At 40.7% G+C, this 22,130-nt stretch overlaps 2 protein-coding genes across 3 annotated transcripts; both read right to left on the reverse strand.

Annotated features, from left to right (window-relative positions):
• Positions 1-7,584: 7,584 nt before the first annotated feature.
• Positions 7,585-11,790, reverse strand: hmgn2 (high mobility group nucleosomal binding domain 2). The gene is made up of 6 exons (XM_018726944.1): positions 11,602-11,790; positions 9,740-9,775; positions 9,334-9,360; positions 9,142-9,192; positions 8,764-8,829; positions 7,585-8,160 (listed from the first exon to the last, which is right to left on the reverse strand). Exons 1-6 carry the CDS (start codon positions 11,614-11,616, stop codon positions 8,125-8,127), a joined length of 231 nt encoding a protein of 76 aa, XP_018582460.1. The 5' UTR covers positions 11,617-11,790; the 3' UTR covers positions 7,585-8,124.
• Positions 11,791-12,518: 728 nt separating this feature from the next.
• On the reverse strand, positions 12,519-20,696 carry dhdds (dehydrodolichyl diphosphate synthase). 2 transcript variants are annotated; one of them, XM_018726872.1, is made up of 9 exons: positions 20,611-20,696; positions 19,717-19,814; positions 19,234-19,350; positions 18,603-18,745; positions 18,035-18,151; positions 16,552-16,653; positions 14,793-14,907; positions 14,559-14,666; positions 12,519-13,359 (listed from the first exon to the last, which is right to left on the reverse strand). In XM_018726872.1, exons 2-9 carry the CDS (start codon positions 19,777-19,779, stop codon positions 13,117-13,119), a joined length of 1,008 nt encoding a protein of 335 aa, XP_018582388.1. In that variant the 5' UTR covers positions 19,780-19,814; positions 20,611-20,696; the 3' UTR covers positions 12,519-13,116. The 2 variants fall into 2 exon arrangements, with proteins under 2 accessions (XP_018582388.1, XP_018582389.1); XM_018726873.1 differs by having other exon boundaries at positions 19,717-19,822.
• Between the last annotated feature and the right edge of the window lie 1,434 nt (positions 20,697-22,130).

A 22,130-nucleotide genomic window follows, 5' to 3' on the forward strand; every position in this document is an offset into this window, starting at 1 on the left:
AAAAAATACCCAGCTGAATAATTGTACGCAATTTAGTATATATATGCCGTGGAGAAAAACATTGACATAAATAAATTATATACATATTGTATAGTATATTTCGTATAGGGGGGTGCGGTGGCACGGTGGGTTGGACCAGGTCTTGCTCTCCAGTGGGTCTGAGGTTCGAGTCCCACTTGGGGTGCCTTGCGACGGACTGGCGTCCCGTCCTGGGTGTGTCCCCTCCCCCTCCGGCCTTACGCCCTGTGTTGCCGGGTAGGCTCCGGTTCCCCGCGACCCCGTATAGGACAAGCGGTTCTGAAAATGTGTGTGTGTGTGTGTGTGTGTGTGTGTGTGTGTGTGTGTGTGTATATTTAGTATATTCATGTTGTGTCAGGAAATCTACTTGGGAAAAGGCTATAAACTACTTCCACAGAATTTGGAGAGCCTCCAAAATTCCAAGGTAATGATTTTAAATGTGAAAATGCTAAAGTGTAGCTTTTGGAAGTTCAAAAACGTGTTCCGCTTATTAAATTTTTTATGAAAGCCTGCCATCTTCTGGAGAGCGTCGTAACGTCGTCATAGAGATGGTGACGTGTACAGCGCGCGCCTGTGTCCGGTGCGTCCATCGTAGTTAAAAGACATTTTCATGTACGACAATGACAACATCAGCATGACTTGAAACATGAGTAACACGGGTTATTATTTATTATTTCGGGTGTGTCCTTCAATGCTGTGTTTTCATCCGCTCGCTCTTGATCCAAGAAACGCTTTTCCAGCGGAGTCCTGGCAGTCCACAATGTAACCCATAGGAACAGGCGGGAGGGACAGACACAGCCTGGACACTGGCTGGACACAGACCGGACACACTGGCCGGGCACAGGCCGAGCAAACCGGACACAGGGCGGACACAAGCAGGACGCACCGGACAGAAGACGGACACAGGCTGAGCACAAGACAGACATAGCCCGGACACAGGCTGAGCAGAGGACGGACACAGCCCATTCACACTGGACACAGGATGGACACAGGCAGGACGCACCGGACACATGCCAAACACAGGCTGGAAACACCGGACCCCGGACAGACACAGGACAGACACAGGCAGGACACGCTGGACACAGCCCAGACACGCCGGAAACAGGACGGACACAGTCCAGACACCGGACACGGGCCGAACACAGCCCAGATACACGACGGATGCAGGCCAAACACTGGATGGAGACAGAATGGACACAGGCCGGACACAGCCCGGACACAGCACAGACACACTAGATACCGGACGAACACAGACCGAACACAGCCCAGACACACTGGACACAGGACGGACACACCGGACACGGGACAGAGACACAGCCCGAACACAGCATGGACACAGGGCGGACCCAGGCGTTTTGCTCAGCATGGTGGCAGAGTGCAGCACAGGGCAGCACAGTAGCGCTGCTGTCTCACGGCGCCTGGGTGGTGTGAGAAGATGTGGGTTTGATCCGCACTCAGTCCGTGTGGAGTTTGCATGTTCTCCCTGTGTCTGTGTGGGTTTCCTCCAGGTGCTCTGGTTTCCTCCCACAGTCCAAAGACATGCTGTTCAGGTTCACCCATAGTGTGCGAGTGACAGAGAGTGTGTTCCGCTGCCGTATGGATGAGTGACCCAGTGTAAGTGTATCTAGCAGTGTAAGTCACCTTGGTGAGTAAGGTGTGTGGGCTGATAACACCACATAGTGTTCATTAAAAGTCGCTTTAGAGAAAAGTGTCTGGTAAATAAGTATATGTACTGCTCACTTGGATGGCAGGTGGCAGTTTGTGTTATAAAAAAGTTCTCCACATCACTGCCTGTGTTCCACTTTGCAAAGCGCATGTGCCCATGTGTGCTGTGATACTCTATAATCTTCACTTGAGCCCGAGATGAAAACTTATTTACGATATTTTAAGGTTATTTATCTTATAAAACCCTCTTTATATGAGTTATATACTTGTGTTAATGGTCACTTTACATGTGTATAGCTTGTTTCTGTAAAGGCTCATAGGCCCCAGGTTTCAGTTCCACTCACACACTCCAGCACGCCTTAGTGCTGAATTTACCCCGAACCAATACACTGAAAATTACCACGCTCTAGCAATGGATGGACAAACAATTGCCATTTAAGACTAAGCCGCCTGAGGCATATCCATAAATCGGTGGCACAGCATGTTCGGGAGTAGGTTCGAATCCGGCTCAGTCGCTGTGGAGTTTGCGTGCTCCCCGCGTGGGTGCTCTGGTTTCCTCCCACAGTCTATGCACTAGGCGTAATTAAGTTTCTGTACAGAGTTAACTGTCGTGTCATAACGAGCTTCATGGGCTTCGAGAGGATTTTAAAATCGTTGGTATTTAATGCGTTTTTACATTGTGCCTTTTGTTCTCTTTGGATGTTTCTCTTACAGTTGAATGGTTCGCTGATGCTTTTAAAATCAGTGGTGGGACAGATTTTAATAAATGCCAAGTCTGATATTTTGACAGTTTTTATGCTGCAGGCTGTTTGACCTTTTCATATATTGTGATTATTGCTCTAATATTTGTATGCCCTGTGGTTAAGTATTGTGAGACGAAAGTGAAATTTTACTTTTTACATTTTTCTATCTGTCACTCTGAAAGCGAGAATGACTTTGGCCTTCCCTTCAATATGTTTTTTGGTGGTTTTGTAATCTGTTCAGTACGGATTTATTGGTCACCTGTGGTGACTGTGGTGTGGAGGATGTGGTTTGGTAGACTATTATGTTTGGTGTGTTGTAAATGCTTCCACATGGTTTAATAAAGCTTGGAAAAAATGTGTGAGAAAAGCTGTGAGGTGCTGTGGTGACACAGGTTCCAGTCCTGAGTGATTCCTAAATTATCTAGGAGCAGCAGGTGACATAGTGGGTAAAGCCACTGACGTGACTCTGTTTCAAGTGCTGCTGACTGCCAGATTCCCCAGAAAATGAGAGGAGGAGAGGGTGTATCCTCCTCTTCCAGCGCCCCAGGACTCTGGGATAGGCTCCAAGCCACCTTGGCCCTGACGAGAATAAGTGATTACTCGAGGTGAGTGAGATAAATGAGAGAGCATTTCATGTATTAAAAGTTTTTTGGTTTAAGTGAATTTATATTAATGTGTTTATAACTTGTTCCTAAAATTATAGATTGATATAATGTAGGTTGTGAAAGATTGTAGAATGATGTAATGATATGTATATCTAATAAATACTTATAGAAAGACGTAATGTAAGTTGTGATACAGATTTACATTTATTTATTTATCAGACGCTTTTCTCCAAAGCGACTTCCAATGAACTCTCTGTAGTGTTATCAGCCCACACAACTTATTCAACGCGGTGACTTACACTCACACTCTCTCTGTCACTCACACACTATGGGTGAACCTAAACAACATGTCTTGGGACTGTGGGAGGAAACCAGAGCACCCGGAGGAAACCCACGCAGACATAAGGAGAACATGCAGACTCCACACAGAGCGAGCAGAGATGGAACCCACATCCTCTCGCACCACCCTGCCACTATGAGACAACAGCGCTCCATGCTTTGCCACCATGCCGCCCATAGCCAGATTTTGTGTGTGAGATGTAAAGATTTTTGCGACTGGTTAAGGCAATAATGAGAGGAGGCAGGATGAAGAATACAGGTTCTTTCTGCTCTTCTTTTTTACAGATACATATTTGTTTCTCCAATAAACCTGTTTTAAAATATTCTCTCTCTTCCCTCTCGCTGGTGCCAGGATGACAATAAACAAAACCCCACCACATGGAACACTGCACTTACAATATTGCATTTATGTATTTAGCTGAAACTTGTCTGTAAAGTCACAATTATTTACCCATTTATACAGCTGGGTCATTTTACTGGAGCAATTCAGGGTAAGTACCTTGCTCAAGGACACTACAACTAGAGGTGGGGATTGAACCTACAACCTTTAGGTCCAAAGAAAGCAACTCCAACCACTACACTACCAGCTGTCCCAATGTTAAATAGAAATTAAATATTAATGGAATATTTTAAAAGGATTCTGAGACAGATAATTAATTTAATTACATTTAAAAAGTATAATTCCACAATTCCTAGGCATTTTCTAAGAAAGTTTCATTCTTGAGCTTTAATCGCGTGCTTTACAATTAGAATAAAGAGCTTCATATGAATCCATGTACTTCGACAGGCGTTTGCCCCTCTACTGACACAGTTGAAGTTCAGCCCTGATCCCACCTACTGCTGTTGAACAAGAAATTTACTGCATATTGGTGCAGTGAAAATGACCAAACTATATATATATACCCAACATTTTTCTCCAAACAACTTAAAATGATTTACCTATTTATACAGATGGGTCATTTTTTACCAAGGAGATTTAGAGTAAATACCTCACTCAAGGGTAGCTTACTACAGTTGGAGGTGGGATTCAAACCCACAACATTTGGGTCTAAAGGCAGCTCTAAGCACTGTGTGTGTCTAGCTTACAGTGGGTTTACAATCTGCAGGATTTGAACCCAGATCTCCCACATAAACGAGTAACAGTTGTACACAGGAGAACATTTTCAGTGGCTTTGGAGAAAAACGTGCACTAAATGTGCTGGAGAGAATTACAGAAACTATAGCGGGCAGCAACACTGAGTAATAAATCCATTGTATGAAAATTATTAAAACCTTTTAGGGGCTATTGCTATTATTATTGGACCATACTGTATTCATTAAATTAGAGAAAACAATAATGATATCTATAATAAACACACATTTTCAGAACTGCTTGTCCCAGATGGGGTCGGGGGGAACCGGAGCCCACCCGGTAACACAGGGCTTAAGGCCGGAGGGGGAGGGGACACACCCAGGACAGGACGCCAGTCTGTCGCAAGGCACCCCCAGCAGGACTCAAACCCCAGACCCACCGGAAAGCAGGACTGTGGTCCAACCCACTGCGCCACCGTACATGTTTATGAAAAAATACATTGTAATTCATCAGTGGCTCACCCTGTGCAGGGCTGTGGTGGTCCAGATCCTATCCAACAAGCATACACAGGGTGCGAGCAGCATACACTGTACACATCTCTCTCTCGCTCGCTCTCACCCACCCTCCAGTTGACTGAAAACACACCCCTGGTCTTCAGATGTGTCCAAAGGCATCAAGTGTCACCTGGGAAACATGTCACACAGCATCACTACTGACAGTCGGAGTGTGTGGGGCTTTTGGAAGCATCATCCTCATGTACAAGTTGTCATACATGATGGACATTTGCTTTATTGTTCTTGTTTGTGTTTCTCATTTCCTGTGAAATGTGAAGCTTTAATTTTTCAATACAGTAAATTTACCTGATCAAAAAATAGCAAGGTGATTTTAGAAACATTTTGCTCAGTGGTTTCCTGTTAGGTGAGAAACAGATCTGGGTTCACGTCTCTGCAACAGAAGTACAGCAGGTAGAATCACCTTATGAAGCCTGCAGTCTGTAGAGCGCAAACAACAGCTCAAAGTGCGGACACGCACACGGAGGAGGAGAGGATCTGTGTTCAGATCTCTGGAAATCAGCACTGGTGTTTTAATCTGAAGGAAAGATATTGATTGTGAATCTGGAGGAAAAAAGGTGAAATTCTAACTAAGCGCACAGCACACACGCTCTGCTCTGGTCTTGGGACCCAGTTGAAGACTGTAACCCTAAATGACAATACAGCCACCTTGGAACTGTGCAGCATCTTCTCTTCTCTGAAATTGAAGGATTTTTTCAACATAGTTCTCACTGTGATTTATTTTTATAAAAACTTGACTTTCTTATTTATCCTGACATTTGTGTTCAGTTCTAGGTTCTCTGTGTTACCTGCATATGATTTTTGCCTAATTTCCTGTAAGCACTGATGTACTCTTAAAACACACATTGTAGGTCACCACAACAGCAATAATGTTAATAATGATATGAACAAGATGTGTCAGAAACAGTACTTTCTGTCAAATGCATGTCATTCCCTTATTACATTCATGTTCCATATGGAAAATTTTTTTTTGTCCTAACTATGCTGTGCTGAAGGGAAACACAAAATGTTGAATCTTTCAATATGCTTTTGTGAAGTTTGCATTTGAAACACACACACACACTTTCAGAACCACTTATCCCAGACGGGGTCACAGGGAACCGGAGCCTACCCGGTAACACAGGGCGTAAGGCCAGAGGGGGAGGGGACACACCCAGGACGGGACACCAGTCCATCACAAGGCACCCCAAGCAGGACTTGAACCCCAGACCCACCAGACAGCAGGACTGTGGTCCAACCCACTGCGCCACTGCACCACCTGAAACAAAACAGTAGTTTTAAACTAAACTGATTTATACTGTATCTTGAAATTTGGGTCTTGAGTGCAGATATGGATGAATGCTTGTGTTCAGCACTTCACTGATTTTTTTTAGAAATCTTATCAGGAAAAACCAAATCCTGTAGCTGAGAACTGCCCCTTTGCATCCCATTAAACCATTGTAGTGTTCATCAAGTATAACTACATCTGGTTGGAGAAAATAAATTGTATTCTGTATCTTTAGTCACCCTTAAAATTTCCATTTATCAGCTTTGTAGTGGTTCATAGCCCTTGAACTATTATACAAAAATTTTAACTTAACTTCATAAAACATCTGGCTGACTTGCAGCAAAAGGAACATGTTATATGGCATCAGATCAGATTTTTCATTTCAGATTTAGATAATGTATGTAAAACTAATTTATTTCCATATGAACTGTTGACTTAATGTCATAAATGACATTCTCCTGAATAAATCAATCAAATTTTATTCACATTGTCACAAAAAGAAAAGTTCAAAAGTATGATGCCCCATTATTAAACTCTTATAAAGTTAAACAATGAAAAAAAGCATTTCATATCAATGAAATTAAACCAAACATCACAAATCTGCTCTTGTCAGAAACAAGAGTTTCATTGCTGACATTGAAACATTTTTTTGTAATGGAATTTTTAGTTAAATCTTTCTCAATATTACAAGCACAGTTTACAGTTTGTCACCATATATTCAATTTCAAATATTCAAAATTCAGCCAGTGTGAAATTGAAAGAGGAAAAAAAAAAAAACACTGAACTCTCTCTAAAAAGCTTTTTCTAAAAATAAGGCACTGTAATGAAAAATGAGCCATCTAATATAGCAGATGTCATCTTTTACAAGCCAAAACACTGCATGAAGACAACACCAGAACTAGTATTGACACGATCCAATTAACAGTAGTATACCCACACCTTCAAATAAACACTAAGATTTCCAAAAATTGACTTGAAAAACATCTGTGGATTGAACTAGCAGACAAAAATTTATTGTATCTTAATGCAAACATGCTTTTACCTTCAAACCAATAACCTTTGCAGAGAAAATATGGTATCATACATCTACAAGAAATAAGGTTTTCCTGAACATTTTTGCCATTTGACATTCCACAAGGGTATTTCATATTTTTCTGGGGGGGAAAAGGGGAGGGGAAAAAAAAAAAAAAAAAAAAAATCAAGCCGAAGAAAGTTTTATTTTTTTATTCAAGAACACATTAATATTTGAGAAAAAAAAAAATCTTCCAAGTTTTTAAACATTTTTTTTTTTTTAAATATTGATGAAAATTCAGATGCTTTAAATGTTAATGTGGTAACTGGGATGGATTTAACATTTCACACATTTAGCGGTCTTGCTATAACTAACTCATAGACCTTCATTAATGCTTTAAATTTGTTTAAAAGCACTTTATAACAAATCAATTGAACTTACATGTATGCTCAGTGGAACTATAAAATGAAGGGACAAAGTTAATCCCACAAGATTTGTCTTACAAATATATTTTAGCTGCCTTATCATAATGTTTGGTATTTTAAAATTATATTTTAAAAACCAAAATGTAAAACAGAAACCATAACATTCAGCAGTTCAAAACTGATTTAGAAAGGGCACGACATCATTCCAACAGGATACGGACGGAGTTCAAATGACCATGGCATAAAAAGAGCACAATAAAACCCCTTTACACACGCTTCAATACATCAAATGTAGCTAACAATATACTACTAACAAGGGCAATTTTCATATAAAACTTGGTAAAAAATAGTTATTTAAAACTGTACAGTCACCAAGTACATAGAATGATCAAAAATTCAACACTGTTCATTTGGTTTCCCCAGCAGTCTCCACCTTTTGTGCCTAGAAAAGTAAAATTTTCATTAAAAACTCTACGATAAATAAAGAATTACATATCTGGACATGAGGTTATTGTTTAAACAAAAATACAACCTGCTCAGGTTTTGTACAGCATCAGTTAAATTTTAGAGCAAATGAGTAAAATACATTATTCTAAACACAGAACGGTTACATTGATAATTGCTAAACTATATAGTACAAGAGTAACTGAACAGCTGTATCGAAGTATGCAGAAGTATGTTAGGAGCAAATTTGCAGTTCAAAAGTGCATAGTACTATTCATTCTGAACAAAGTGCAATTTAGGTGGTCTAGCTGCAAAATATTTTGGAAAATGTCCTGCCCGCACTTTTAACAAGGCAAACAACATAAAACTAAATTTGGAGAGATTAAGCACATGAGACTCTGCTTTACTTCACAATATCATTTTCATACAACTGCACAGTTAAAAAAAAAAAAAAAAGAAAAAAAAAGCACTACATAAATTAGAAATGTTGATTTTTAAGGCTGATTAAAAATGTTGAAGAAAGATTGGAACTTCAGTTCGTTTTACAATTCAAGCCTGTCCTGAACAGAATAGTAATTCAGTTTTATTACAAAAAGCACACCTGATCTATCTTGGCATCACCATTTTCAGCTGGGTTGTCTTTGCCCTTCTTTCCTTTAGGTGCCTTCTGCAACAGAATGGATCTTATTACAGAAAGCAAGTTCTGTATAAGTAACAAACAGTTCCTAAATTAATGTTATTCATAATTTAGGAAATACCAAATCCCCTACAATTGACTGCCAAAGTCCCTTTTTTGTTCATTTGTGGATTGCAAGATGTTTATGTTATGTAAAAAATAAGAAACAGAAACCAACCAGAATGCCATCATACTACCTAATGGCTCAAAACAATTCAAGAAAACTTGCCATAAAAATGGTACAAAAAATGTAACACAAGCATGCATCACTTTCCCTTTTCTCTTAGAATTAGTCTTACATACCTTGGGTGCAGCCTTTTTAGGCTTAGGTGCAGGTTTTGGAGGAGCTGGTTTCTATAAAGGAAAAAAAAAAAAAAAAAAAAAAACAAAGAATGTAATTAAATATGAAAGAAAAGTTAATGTTTCACATATCCACACAAATATTAAAAAGATGCTTAAGAATAACTACAGAGGAAGGGTTGAAGGGATACTTACAGCTGACAACCTGGCAGAACGTCTAGGCTACACAGCAATAAAGAAAATGGATTTTCCATTAAAACAAATAAAAATCTATTATCAAAATGATTATAAAACCTTAAGCAATATTTAAAATCAAATGTATCTGGAGAAACAACTTGATGTAATGCACTCATCGTATTTTTCTGAGAGATGTACATCTCTTTGGAGAAAATTGCCAGTTAAATGAATAAATAAATATAAGAATATTCTTTTACACACACACACACACACACACACACACACACACACACACACATATATATATTATATATAAGACATAAAATAACACTGAAGACTACAAACTCTTGAAATACGGGATAACTAGATTCATTGCCCCCCCCCCAAAAAAAAAAAAAAAAATCACGAAATCATGCATACAAACCTCCTCCTTGCTCTTGGCAGCTTTGTCTCCATCAATCTGCAAAAATAATTTAAAGATTCAACGACAAATGAAAAAATTTCCAACAACGAATTGTACGGCCTGTGTCACATAATGCAGACGTATTAAATTAATAACAAACGTCAAACGGCAAACCCACATTTTAATTACAGGCTCAAAAAAACATGGTCAAAACTCTCTGCGCTAAGCTGTCAAAACAAAAATTAAAGAAGCCGCACTAAAGGAAAATCAATAACACGCTTTAACAGAACTGCCATTTTATTTAAAAATAATAACAATACAAGAGAGCATCGCAGTTCCCGAAGAGATTGAGCGAGAAGCTGGAGACTTCCGTGTTGCACTTCTGGCGGTAAATTTCGCGACAGTTGAAACTTTCCCGCTCAGATTCAAATTCAAATCTGGGCTCAAGCCCCATAGGCGCGCGCGCTTTTATTTTCTCCGAATCCCTCGCGCGCTCCTGACAGCTAACGACACATCAGCCTTGAGCTTGACAGCAGAGCTCTGCTTCACAAACGCATGACGACAATTTTTACGTCCTTCTGCATTTGCACGTTTATTTTTGCTCGTTTCTCCAACCAAGGGCAACATTACAGGCCCTGCTTTTAACGTCCGAGAGGCGACGCCGAAGATCTGCCCTTTTATCACTAGCTGCTAGCTGTCTAGGAAGGTCATGAAGGGAAACCGCCCACTTTTTTAAAGACGACGGAAAAAAAGAAAAAAAAAAACACGCAACGCTAAGGCTGCAGTGTTTCGCTCAAAAATCTATTTGTTGAAAAAGACACACGCGCTCCGCCAAAACTTTTAACAGCGGAGTTTTAATTTTACATTTTTCCATGACCCTCATTAAGTTTGACAACACATCCATTTTTGCGGTCGTACAATAATATCGTGTTTAAGTTTTAAATGCGATTTGAAGAAGTACTTCTAAAATAACGGCAGAGGAGAGGAAGGGAGAGAGCGAAGCCTGCACAGTGAGACAAGCTGGTGTTAGGGAACGTAACACAATAACAAAGATGGCAGCCCGATGTTGAGGTGAAGTAGGAAGAACCAAGATGCGCACACACGGCTGCAGCCTCGCACAAGTTACTGAAAAGTTACCTTCCCAGAAAAGTACTATCCCACAGTGTCTGTACGCCCGAATAACAAGCGCACATTTCAGTAAGTCAATCAATGCTGATAAATTTAAATTACGCAGTCGTTTATTTTTACACTTTGCCGTCCACCTAGCCTAGGTAGGTGTGTGTTTCCCACAAACGAAGATTGTTTTGAGGTTAAAGTGCGAACGCATGCGTTGCGGTGATAATTATAATTATAACACGATATGCGGAAAGCAGACGCTGCTTAAGACTTAAGTGCTGCAGATCAGATGTGCAGTGGAAGGAAGGGCGCGTTGTTGGTTGGGGCAGCCGAGCACTGTGACTTGTCTCTGCGTGAGAAGCAGCTCGTGTGTGGCGGCGGGATGCGGAGCCGCGCGGGGAGCGAAGCCCGCCAAACAGCGGACGGATGGCACGCACCATTCAACACCTCTTCCACTCGACCAACAACTGGCCTAGCGGTGCTACGAGTCTGGAAACAAGCGCCTGGACTCACTGGTTCTGGCACGCTTTTTTTGCGACCAACAATAATAAACACCATAAAAACGACAATATTATAATTTACCGCGTTATCTGGTAGGGTACAGTGAGTGCAATACAAGTAAGTATGATTCTAAAAAACCAGCAGTTCACTAAATAAAAAATAAATAAATAAACCCAGTCCCTCCTCCGAAAAAAACAAGAACTACAACGAGCTGATGTGCGCTCTAAATAAACTACATTAACTAGCTTTGTTAGTCGTCTACTTACCTTTCTTTTGGGCATTTTCACCGTCTGGCAAAGGAAGACAGTGGAAGAGAATCGGCTTGTTTACGGCCACAAGTGGGTAACACCGGGCTATGGTAAATGTAAAATAATAACGGCTGTATGTTTTATAAAGTTTTTATATAGAAATATAAGATGCAAACCGGTTTGAACCAGATTTTACATTTTGTACACAGCCATTGGATACAAACGATGTCACATGATTGGAGGAGTCGCCTGCTTCTTAAAGGGACATACACGACCTCTCACTGTGGAACCGATGTCAGAGCTGTACAGTACATTGACATTCTAAGAGAAGCGAGTTAAAAGATCAACTGATGTATTCCCGTGGGGCTGCAGAGATAATTAATTGTTTCGGATCACGCTTTTTGCAATCTGAACGTTCATGGTTCATATCCTACTCAAACGATGACCCTTGGTGCAGCAAGTGGTAGGGAACAAACTAGGTTTGCTTGAGACCTTGATGTCTGGAGCTATGTCTCCTCTTAATGTAATGCATAAATTGTACTTTTACTGAGATGTACGTCGCTTTGGACAAAAGCGTCTGCTAAATGAATAAATGTAAATATCCTGCTCCTGTTGGCTTTAAACAAGGTACTTGTGGTGATTTGATAAAGCAAGTATCAAAGTGAAAATGGTGTACCGCCAGTAAAATTATTGGTCAGATGCAAGTCAGTTGGATAAAGATTTCAGAATAATTAATTTTATCCCATGTAATTAAACCACCATGTAATGATACCATAAAATGCAACCAAGTTCAGACTTGAGCAATGACTTTTTTGCTGTTCTTTACAGAGTTTAAAGTTTGGGTGTTCTTTAACTGTATTCGAATAGAAGATGAAATAAAGAAACTATGATTAGTATATTTTTAATTTATCAAAATAAAACAAACCCATGGCACAGCAGCTGGATGACATTAATAAAAATTACTTACAATAGTGGTGTACACAAAATAGTGTTTCCCCCACACAATGAAATAGACTTCTCAGCATAGTAACAGATCATGTGTTCCTTAAATAAAAATAAGACCAACTAATATTGTTTTATACAATGTTTATCAGAAAATTACATTTACATCTGACAGACCATGCATGGGTAACTTTAAAACTCACTCTAGCCAAATCATGGTGAAGGTATGTACAGATCAGCAGATTTATTGTACAATAAATTTCACCAAAAACACTCTCAGAGAAAGGGTTCTAGTCACCTAAACCCAGCATACATGTACACAGGCACATTCACACCTCAATGTGTACATGGTATTACTGTACTTTTCAGCTCTGGAAACTGGCACAGGTACACTTAGGAACCAGTCTCATGTGTACATGATGTGAAAGATTCTTTAAGTTGATGACTTTGAAAATAGAATGCCCCATAGGGGTAGGTTCCTTGACTTACCAACAATATTTTTAATTACAAAACAACCGCCAATTGCCTTAAGTGAACAGGCACTTGAAACGGTAATAAGAGTGACAATCCTTGGAGGCAATACCTTCGGTACTAGGCTAGAACAGCCTGGCTGGTCAAGTTGTGAAAGAAACTGTCCCTCTTGTTTTGGAGTGCACTGAGGAAGCCTTGCACCCTCTCCTCCCTCTTTAGGGTGTAGCTCAGGAGAAGCTTCCTTCTGTCCTGGGTGTCGGCAACTGTCCCACTTCCATGCTGTCGCATGAGCTCTGCCACACAGCTGCGGTCAGCCTCCAGCTGCTGCAGTGCCTGCTCCTCCCAATGTTGCTCTTGTGCCCTCTGCAACATGTTTCACAATGCATTATAATCACGGTAACCCATCTGCAACTGTGTTTGGTAAACATGAAGCAAGCTGTGTAGTTAAAGTGTAAAATTCAACGCAAACATTTTGAAAGGAAACATACCTGCAAATTAAACACTTAAGTGAAATGTCAATTTGAACTTTACATCCTGATTAATTACAAAAATATCCAAAGTGTAAAGCTACATTTATTCATTTAGTTATCACTTTTCTCCAAAGCAACTCACAATTATTTACCAATTTATACAGCTGGATACTTTTACCGGAGCAATTCAGGGTAAGTACCTTGCTCAAGGGTACTACAGCCAGAGGTGAGAGCCAAACCTGCAACCTTCGGGTCTAAAGGCTGCAGCTCTAACTACTATGCTGCCAGCTATGAGCAACAATCTTAATCTTGCTTACAGTTACAACTTTTACACATTGTCAGCAGAACTCATGTGCAAAACACCAGGGTATGCTCAGACCACAGTGGCATTCGGTTCTTTGCAGCGTTCAGAGATGATGAGTCATAATCGTGTCCCTATTAGCTGCTCTAACCTTCTGCACTTCATCTCCTACCTGGTGTGTTACAACAAGCAGTAAGTGCAGAATGCAAAGCTATGTTTGATTTTGTTGCATATCATTATTTAGGCAAGCTATACAACCAAATACAGACAGCTGTACCTTATAACTAGCTAGATACAGTAGCTGTGACATACACTAAAAACCCATGTGGTTCAGTAAATACTAAAAAGGAATTGCTTGTTCAATCCTGCAGGCAAGAGACCTTAAACAACAGGAAGCAGAAGATAGCGTAGTGGTTACAGCTACTGCCTTTAGATCCCATAGTCACCTGTTTGGATCCCACCTCTGGGTGTAGTGCCCTTGAGCACGGTACTTACCCGAAATTGCTCTAGTACAATTACCCACCTGTATGAATGGGCAATTACATGCAAGTAACTTAACATCGTAAGTCACTTGAGAAAAGCATCGGCTAAATGAATGAATGTAAAGTTACAATACATTTACAGCATTGAACAGTGCATATTTGTAGTCAACTGAATCGCTGTTTCGGTAGGCAGTTGTCAACTGTATGCACTTATTTGTGAAATGCAGATTTTAGTGTAATGCTCAGTTAAATATTTCCAAAATATAAGTTAATAAAAACATGAAAAGAATTAGGTAGAGAGAAAAATACCTGAAGAGACTGGTAATTGAGCTGGTATTGCAGGATGGCCTCACAGAGGTTCCAGAAGGAATACTCTGGCCACAGAACAGACTGAAACACTAGGCAGGAGTAGGAAGTCTACAGGGATGGAGAACATAGTTAAAAACCATTCATTACGTGTAAAGCGACTGGTGTACACAGAAAATCCACATACATGTCAAATTGGTAGAACATGCAAGGCAAGACAGGTATGGACACACTTACCTGCCATAGCAGGAAGTCACTGAGACGCACCTCTCCAGAGGTTCGAATGAGCAAGTCGGGATCTGGTGAGCTGCTACTGTACAGACACTTACTGAGCAAAGACTCTGACACATCACTGGGTACAAGCAAAAACAAAACAAAAAAAAAAAATTCCCTTTATTTGCATCAAATCACGATGTTCACAAATTTTAAAGTTTGGATACTGGAAGTGCGATTACGGTGAGAAGTCAACTTCTTTCTACGTATGGCTTTGAAATTTGCCATTAAAAATACTAACCTCAGAAACTTTTAAAGTCAATCAGCTATAAGATCTACAACATACAACAGTCTTATTATAGAGTGGATCAAATGAACAAAATTTGGTCTGTTCATTAAATTGGGATTTGTGAATTGCAGGAGTCCAACAGGTTTACACTTAGATTTTGGAACGCACACTCTGTAGAAAGACACTCCATCAGGCGCAAAGGGAAAAGATTTTAAACAATTTGAATGTATTCTTCTGTTCAGTTCCTCGTTGGAACTTGAGAAATAAGGTACTGTGTGCTCAGAATGTATATTATCGAAATGCTAATCACAGGTAAAAATCATGGAGGTTTCAAATCTCTTAGCAAGAAAGGCAGCTGGACGCAGGTAAAAGTGGCCCCTCATCTTCTGAACACACCTGGGACTGGAAGTTTCTTTGCAACATGATTTGTTTGTAAATTCGAAGCCACAGACCGTACCTTACTTCAGTACATCTTTAAAGAATACAGTATTTCCAGAGACATCAACAACGACATAAGTGTGAGGCTATTTCAGGTACTGTAATACATTTCAAGAAAAAAGTAACGTACAGGCTTACGGGAGCAATATTCATTCAGCTACTCAAATGTCATTTAATATGAAACTTAAATTTTTCTCCTCAATCCACAGTACAAGGTATTCTGATTAATATGTGGTTGACTAAAGAGCATGAAAGAAAATACAACAGATATCCTGGATAATTTCAAGGAACGCTGGAAGATTAGGTCACTTCTACAGATTTTCCTGAAGAGGGCTTTATGACCACCCTTCCTAAGGACTGTAACTTTTTGCCTTCCAACTGTATTATGTACTTGTACGCATCTGCATTTTCCTAGTATATTGATTGTTTCCATTTACCTTTATTTAAAAATAAAGGTCATATTATACAGATGACCATCAGCATACTTGCTGGTTATATATTCTGTAAAAAATCCAAATAAAGCAATAATATAGATACTCAAAGACTTAGCTTAACACCGGGTGGTACAGTGGCACAGCAAGTAGCACTGCTGTCTCATAGCGCCTGGGTGATGCGAGAGGACGTGGCTTCGATCTCCACTCAGTCTTTGTGGAGTTTGCATGTTCTCCCTGTTTCTGCGTGGGTTTCCTCCGGATGCTCTGGTTCCCCCCCACCACAGTCCAAAGACATGCTGTTCAGGTTCACCCACAGTGTGTGAGTGACAGCGAGTGTGTGTGTGTGTGTTTCACTGATGTATGGATGAGTGACCCATTGTAAGTAGTGTATCTAGCAGTGTAAGTCACCTTGGTGAATAAGGTGTGTGGGCTGACAACACTAGAGTTCACTGGAAGTTGCTTTAGAGAAAAAGTATCTGCTAAATAAATGTAATGTAAAATAACCAGCAAATAATGTGTTAGAGGTCACAATTTAAAGGTACTATAATTGTTCAAGCACACCCAGGATTCTTTAAATGCTTCATTATACACCTGACAAGCTGTCACAGGTGCTATGACATACCTGGATTTGATCAGTCCTTGCTCCACCCCCCAGGCCATCTCTTTCACAGCATTGGTGATTTCATGTCTAGAAGTATAGGCAAAGCAAACATTCAGGAAACACCTGTTGAACAAGAAAACAACTGCAATTAATGGAATGTGTGCACTTAAGAGTTAATAGAGGACTCCAGCTCTGCATCGTGATTCAACACACTGGGAAACACCAATGCTACTCTACTTTGACAGTGTAGCAAGATGGCGGTGCGGTAGCACACAGCTGCCACTTCGGGTCCTTAAATCGTGTCAGCATCCTGTCCTATGTATTGATTTACTGTCTTGTACTCCTGTTCTGCGTTGCACCGTGGTCTCTGGAGAAACAAGATTTCGTTCCACTGTATACAAGCTGTATAGAGGAATGACAAAAACTTGAACAAATGGATATTGAAATTATGATGTGTCAGTTGGAGCAGCTGCCATTGTTTGACAGCAGGGTTATATTTTTAAATATCTAAATTAAGGTGCTCCTAACATTACGTTAATTTAGGGAGAACTGCCTTCCACTCATGCTGTTGGGTACAGCAGAGTGTCAACTTGCACAGGGACAGAAATAGCACACAAAGGCAAATACTGTGCATAACCTGTTCAATGGAATATGCTGTACTAAGTTTGACTTTGCAGAATACATACAATAAGCAGCATACAGAACACACTAATTACTCAAAAATTAAGTGTAAAAATACACTAATATACATTCTGCTATTACATTTACTTAGCAGATGCTTTTCTCCAAAGTGACTTCCAATGAACTATGTAGTGTTATCAGCCCACACACACCTTATTCATCGCAGTGACTTACACTGCTAGATACACTACTTACAATGGGTCACTCATCCATACATCAGTGGAACACACACACACACACACACACACACACACACACACACACACACACACACTATGGGTGAACCTGAACACCCTATTTCACTCTATGAGATGTCCAGGGGTACAATGAGTCAAAGCGTTGATATAGGGCACTGTCAGCTCATTTTACATGTAGCGCATTCACAAGTGTTAATCATGTGAAGAATTTAATTCTGTACATTTTTCCCCTCAAAAAAAATTAAATTAAAAAAAAAATTAGTGGTGTCCTGCACAAAGCTGAGACTGCACAAAATAAAATTTGCACTGCAAAAATGGAGGAAACATGGAAGAGGTTTCAAGCTTTGGTGTTTTCCCCAGATGTTTTCCGGTGTTCTCCAGAATACCTGTGGTGACTCCCGCAGTTAAGAAGAAAAACCACTACAATGGTTAGTGAAAATACTGTATTCCCCTTTACAATAAGATTGACTCATTCAGTACAATAACAGTTATGTTACTTCCACAACAGGTATTTTATTCACTGCTTACCATGTCTCAACTCTGCAAAACATGCAAACACTATGTGCTTCTTCCATAACAAATTTTTCAAATTCATTCACATATGGCTGAAGAGGAGGAGGGCTTACTTGTTGTGTGTCCTGGTGGCAACCACAGCCTGGGCAATGAGCTGCTGGAGGTCCAGAGGTAGCAGCTCCAGATCGCCCAGCACTCGAATACAAACCCCATGCTTCTCCAGGTTTTCCCTGGTGTCAGACATACAAGATTAATTCATACGAGAGAGGCAATGAAATGTAGAGTCTTCCATTTAGCACCTCAAATTGTGTATGTCTTAGTTGGGCAAATGAGGTCAAGCTATATGCTCTACAGGTCAACATGGTCTCATCTGGGAACGTTTTAGTTACCAAGCAATACCCTTGCTCATCTTTATATTACATGAAGTTTCTAACTAAATAACAAATTAACTTTATGTAATCTCAAAAACCTTCTGTACAGAAGTCTCAGTTTTACATTTATATTATGTGGCAGTCTTTTTGCGCATGCCTATGGTATGCCAGTATTCCAAGGGGGGGGAAACCATCTCAGAACTTGCTAGAATGTCCATGATCAGGGAACAGTGACAGCAATGAGCCACTTGTGATTAGCAATGCTAATCCTTATGATGAGCATTTTAAGCCTTAGATCCCAAATACTCACTGCTCCTCCAAAAGCTTCTTGAACTTCTGCCTAGCTAGCTCCATCAGGCCATCCACCTCCTCTTTTGAACGCTTGAAGTTCTCAATGCTGAAAGCATAAACTGTCACCTCCCGGATGTTTAGGTTCAAGCACCAGCGCAGCGTCTGTCAGAGATTGTGGAGTATTATTATTCTACTCATCCATGCATTTTTAGTTAACCACTTGTTCAGGGTTGCAGCAGTCTGGAGCATATCCTGGAAACATAGAATGTAAAGCTGGATATAGCCTGGACAGGCGCCACACGCCACACGCAGGCGCCATACGCAGGCTTCCATACTATGGGCAACATAGAGTCACCAACTTAGATGAAATGTAAGTCTATGAACTATGGGAAGAAACCAGAGCAGGTGGAGGAAAGCCACAGAAACATAGGGGCTGCGTGCAAACTCCACAGAGACACCAGCACTGTCCATTCCATCATCATATTAATCATTTAGCTGACATCTTTGTTCAAGTTGCTTTAGAATGTTGGAAGTAGAAGCAAAATTGCTGGGACAGCACAAAGGAAACATACAAAATACATGCGTTACAGAAGTAACGCCAGGTACGCAAGCACACTTACAAACTGTATTTGATACTTAAACTTTCTCACCTCTGCCAGCTTTTCAAAGCCCTGTGTATGCCCCTCCTGGCGCTCCACATGCCGTTTGCGGGCGTATCGCCGGTTACCATCCATGATGAAAGCCACATGCTTAGGCATTGGGCCAGCCTGAAGGACCATTGCGCTTCATTAGCATTCACAGACATGCACGACTCACAGGCTGGAATGACATTAGCGCCATGTGTCTAACTGTACACCTGATAGATACCAGAGCAAGACACACACACATACATATATATACACACACACACATATATATATATATATATATATATATATATATATATATATATATATATATATATATATATAAAGATACACAGTTTGAAGGGCAAATTCTGATTCTGAAGTCTGCACTGGTTCAGTCAAATTCACAAACATTTTGGAGCTTTGAAACAGGAAATACAAACAGCAGCATAAAGCACAGAGGATCTAATGTGGCAGCAGTGATGTGGGTGAAGGAGAGGAGCACACCTTCAGTATGTTGGCAGAGAGCCTCTCAATGAAGCTCAACTCCCCCTCTCGTATCCATGACATCTTGTGGCTCCGGAACGTACTCAAGAGGGCAAAACCTACAAACCTCACAAAGCAGTTTGGCCAAATACGCTACATTTGAACGCACCAGAAAATCCATGTGGAGAATAAAGAACAACTTTAAAGAGAAAGCAAAGACCCAAAGCAGATGGAGCAGTTAGAGCTGCAAGTTTGCATCCTAATCCTCTGGAGCTTGAGAGAAGACGAGACTTATGCAAAGTTGGACACAACAGTAAAAGTCCTCATGTAAAGATCTGAGGTTGTACTTACACCTGGGGACTGTACTGTCCCTAAGAGACTGTCCCTCCTTAGAGGCCCTGCCACCCCATGGGCAGCAGCAACCCCAGTGCAGGTTACACAACCCCCTCCCCACTCTCTGCATTTACACATCACACAACATGCTACTAATGACCTTCATTTAACTGTCCAAGCCTGGTGTCCTGCCATGCTAAATGATCAGCTTTACACTGATTTACCCCATACATAGCCTGTATAATTACTACTAGATACTCAGTCTGACCACAGAGTTATGGTATCACTCAACTATCTGAGTATTTTTCATTGGAAGAGGGAGTGCTGTAGACTAGCAATGCAGCTCCCATGAACACTGAGCAGGACATTTAGTGTTACTGAAAACGTATTAGTCACATGAGAGAGAAGCTGAAGCAGTGGAGCTCTTCTTGCAACCCTTTCGGACCATTCCATTCCATTCCATTCCATTCCATTCGTTCTGCTGTGCTAGCTCGCTCAAAAACCCCATAATTCCAGAAAACAATCCGTTATTTTAACGGTAGTGATACACGTAACACGCAAAGAGATTAGTATGACCCGTACCTCCCACTTGATAAGGCTTTTCCAGAAGCGCTGAAGTGCAGACGACCCTCAGCACAGCACTAATATGGACTGCAGCTTCTCTTTCTGATGACGTCTTCTTCCGCGTGACACGATGACGCACAATATCAGCGACGATCTTTTTTGTTGTGACGTTTATTTGACTCGCCAACCGTTCCCTGTAATAGTATCGGTGTTGTGTGAAATTACCGTTTTCACAACTGCCCATCTAGATAGAAAATGAGTTACGTGCATGTTACTACGGAATCGGCGACAGAAGTATTAGTATTTTAATGCTGCCAACTTTAAAGCAAATATCATGACTGGGGACAGAATGTTACTTTTTTAGTCTTTGCCAAATTTACAATAGAACAAAAAACCCAATTAAAAAATTGTAGGGAAGTGATCAGGAATCGTCTGTTATGAGTTTTATACACCTACTCGTGCGATGAACATCCATCGGTGCATAAAGTGGAAAGAAACTAACTTACTTGTGTGTTTACTTTACGTTCTCCTAATGTAATGAACACATTGTATTTTCTCTGAGATGTAAGTAGCTTTGAAGAACAGCGTCTGCTAAATTAATAAATGTAAATGAAAACAATCGAAATATTCACTTGATTTCAAAGCCAACATTAGATCAGGGTGAAATGAAATGTAAACGACAGAGGCAGATTTTAGAAACGACATGGACCCTTAATAAACCAAATGAGCCCCATTTCAATAATAAACAACAGATCAGAACACACACACTTTCAGAATCGCTTGTTCTATATGGGGTCGCGGAGCCAACCCGGTAACACAGGGCATAAGGCCGGAGGGGGAGGGGACACACCCAGGACGGGACACCAGTCCGTCACAAGGCACCCCAAGCGGGACTCGAACCCCAGACCCACCGGAGAGCAGGACTGTGGTCCAACCCACTGCGCCACCACACCCCCTGATCAGAACAAACTAATACTTTTAATTCTGTTGCTGTTAAATGATAAACTGGAATCTATACAATTTCTACCTCTTTGCTATGAAAAAGAAAAGATATGTACAACTTATGTGGCTTTATAGACAAGTTTCTGTACTGTACTCATCACACACACTTTCTGAACTGCTTGTCCCATATGGGGTCGCAGGGAACCGGAGCCTAACCCGGCAACTCAGGGCGTAGGGCTCGTGGGAGAAGGGACACACCCAGAACAGGACACCAGTCCGTTGCAAGGCACTCCAAGCGGGACTCGAACCCCAGACCCACCGAGAGAACAGGACCCAGTCCAACCCACCACACCCCCTCACCGTAGTCATCAGTAAATGTTTATATAGTGTACACACACACACACACAAACTATATATATCGTATGTATGCTCAACCAGGGCACTCATATATATATATATATATATATATATATATATATATATATATAATAAGACCAAAGTGTAAATGATAAAGCAGTGTTACATTTCAGGAAATCCCAAAAGTTGGAGTTCTGCATCAGATGCCAACAGCTGTAAACCTCCAGGTTTAGGAGCAG

The sequence above is a fragment of the Scleropages formosus genome, chromosome 18 (genome assembly GCF_900964775.1).
Source record: "Scleropages formosus chromosome 18, fSclFor1.1, whole genome shotgun sequence".
Classification (NCBI taxonomy): Eukaryota; Metazoa; Chordata; class Actinopteri; order Osteoglossiformes; family Osteoglossidae; genus Scleropages; species Scleropages formosus.

Bases quoted from the DNA above. Each gene is read 5' to 3' on its own strand.
- hmgn2 (XM_018726944.1), bottom strand. The intron at 9,361-9,739 runs GTTTGTATGCAT...ATTGCTGTGTAG, and splicing joins CTGCCAAGAGCAAGGAGGAG to CCTAGACGTTCTGCCAGGTT. The intron at 9,193-9,333 runs GTAAGTATCCCT...TTTCCTTTATAG, and splicing joins GTTCTGCCAGGTTGTCAGCT to AAACCAGCTCCTCCAAAACC.
- dhdds (XM_018726872.1), bottom strand. From the start codon at position 19,779: ATGTCATGGATACGAGAGGGGGAGTTGAGCTTCATTGAGAGGCTCTCT. The intron at 16,654-18,034 runs GTAAGCCCTCCT...CTTGTTCAACAG, and splicing joins GCCACCAGGACACACAACAA to GTGTTTCCTGAATGTTTGCT. The intron at 13,360-14,558 runs GTATTTTTCTCT...AACATGTTGCAG, and splicing joins TCAATTACCAGTCTCTTCAG to AGGGCACAAGAGCAACATTG.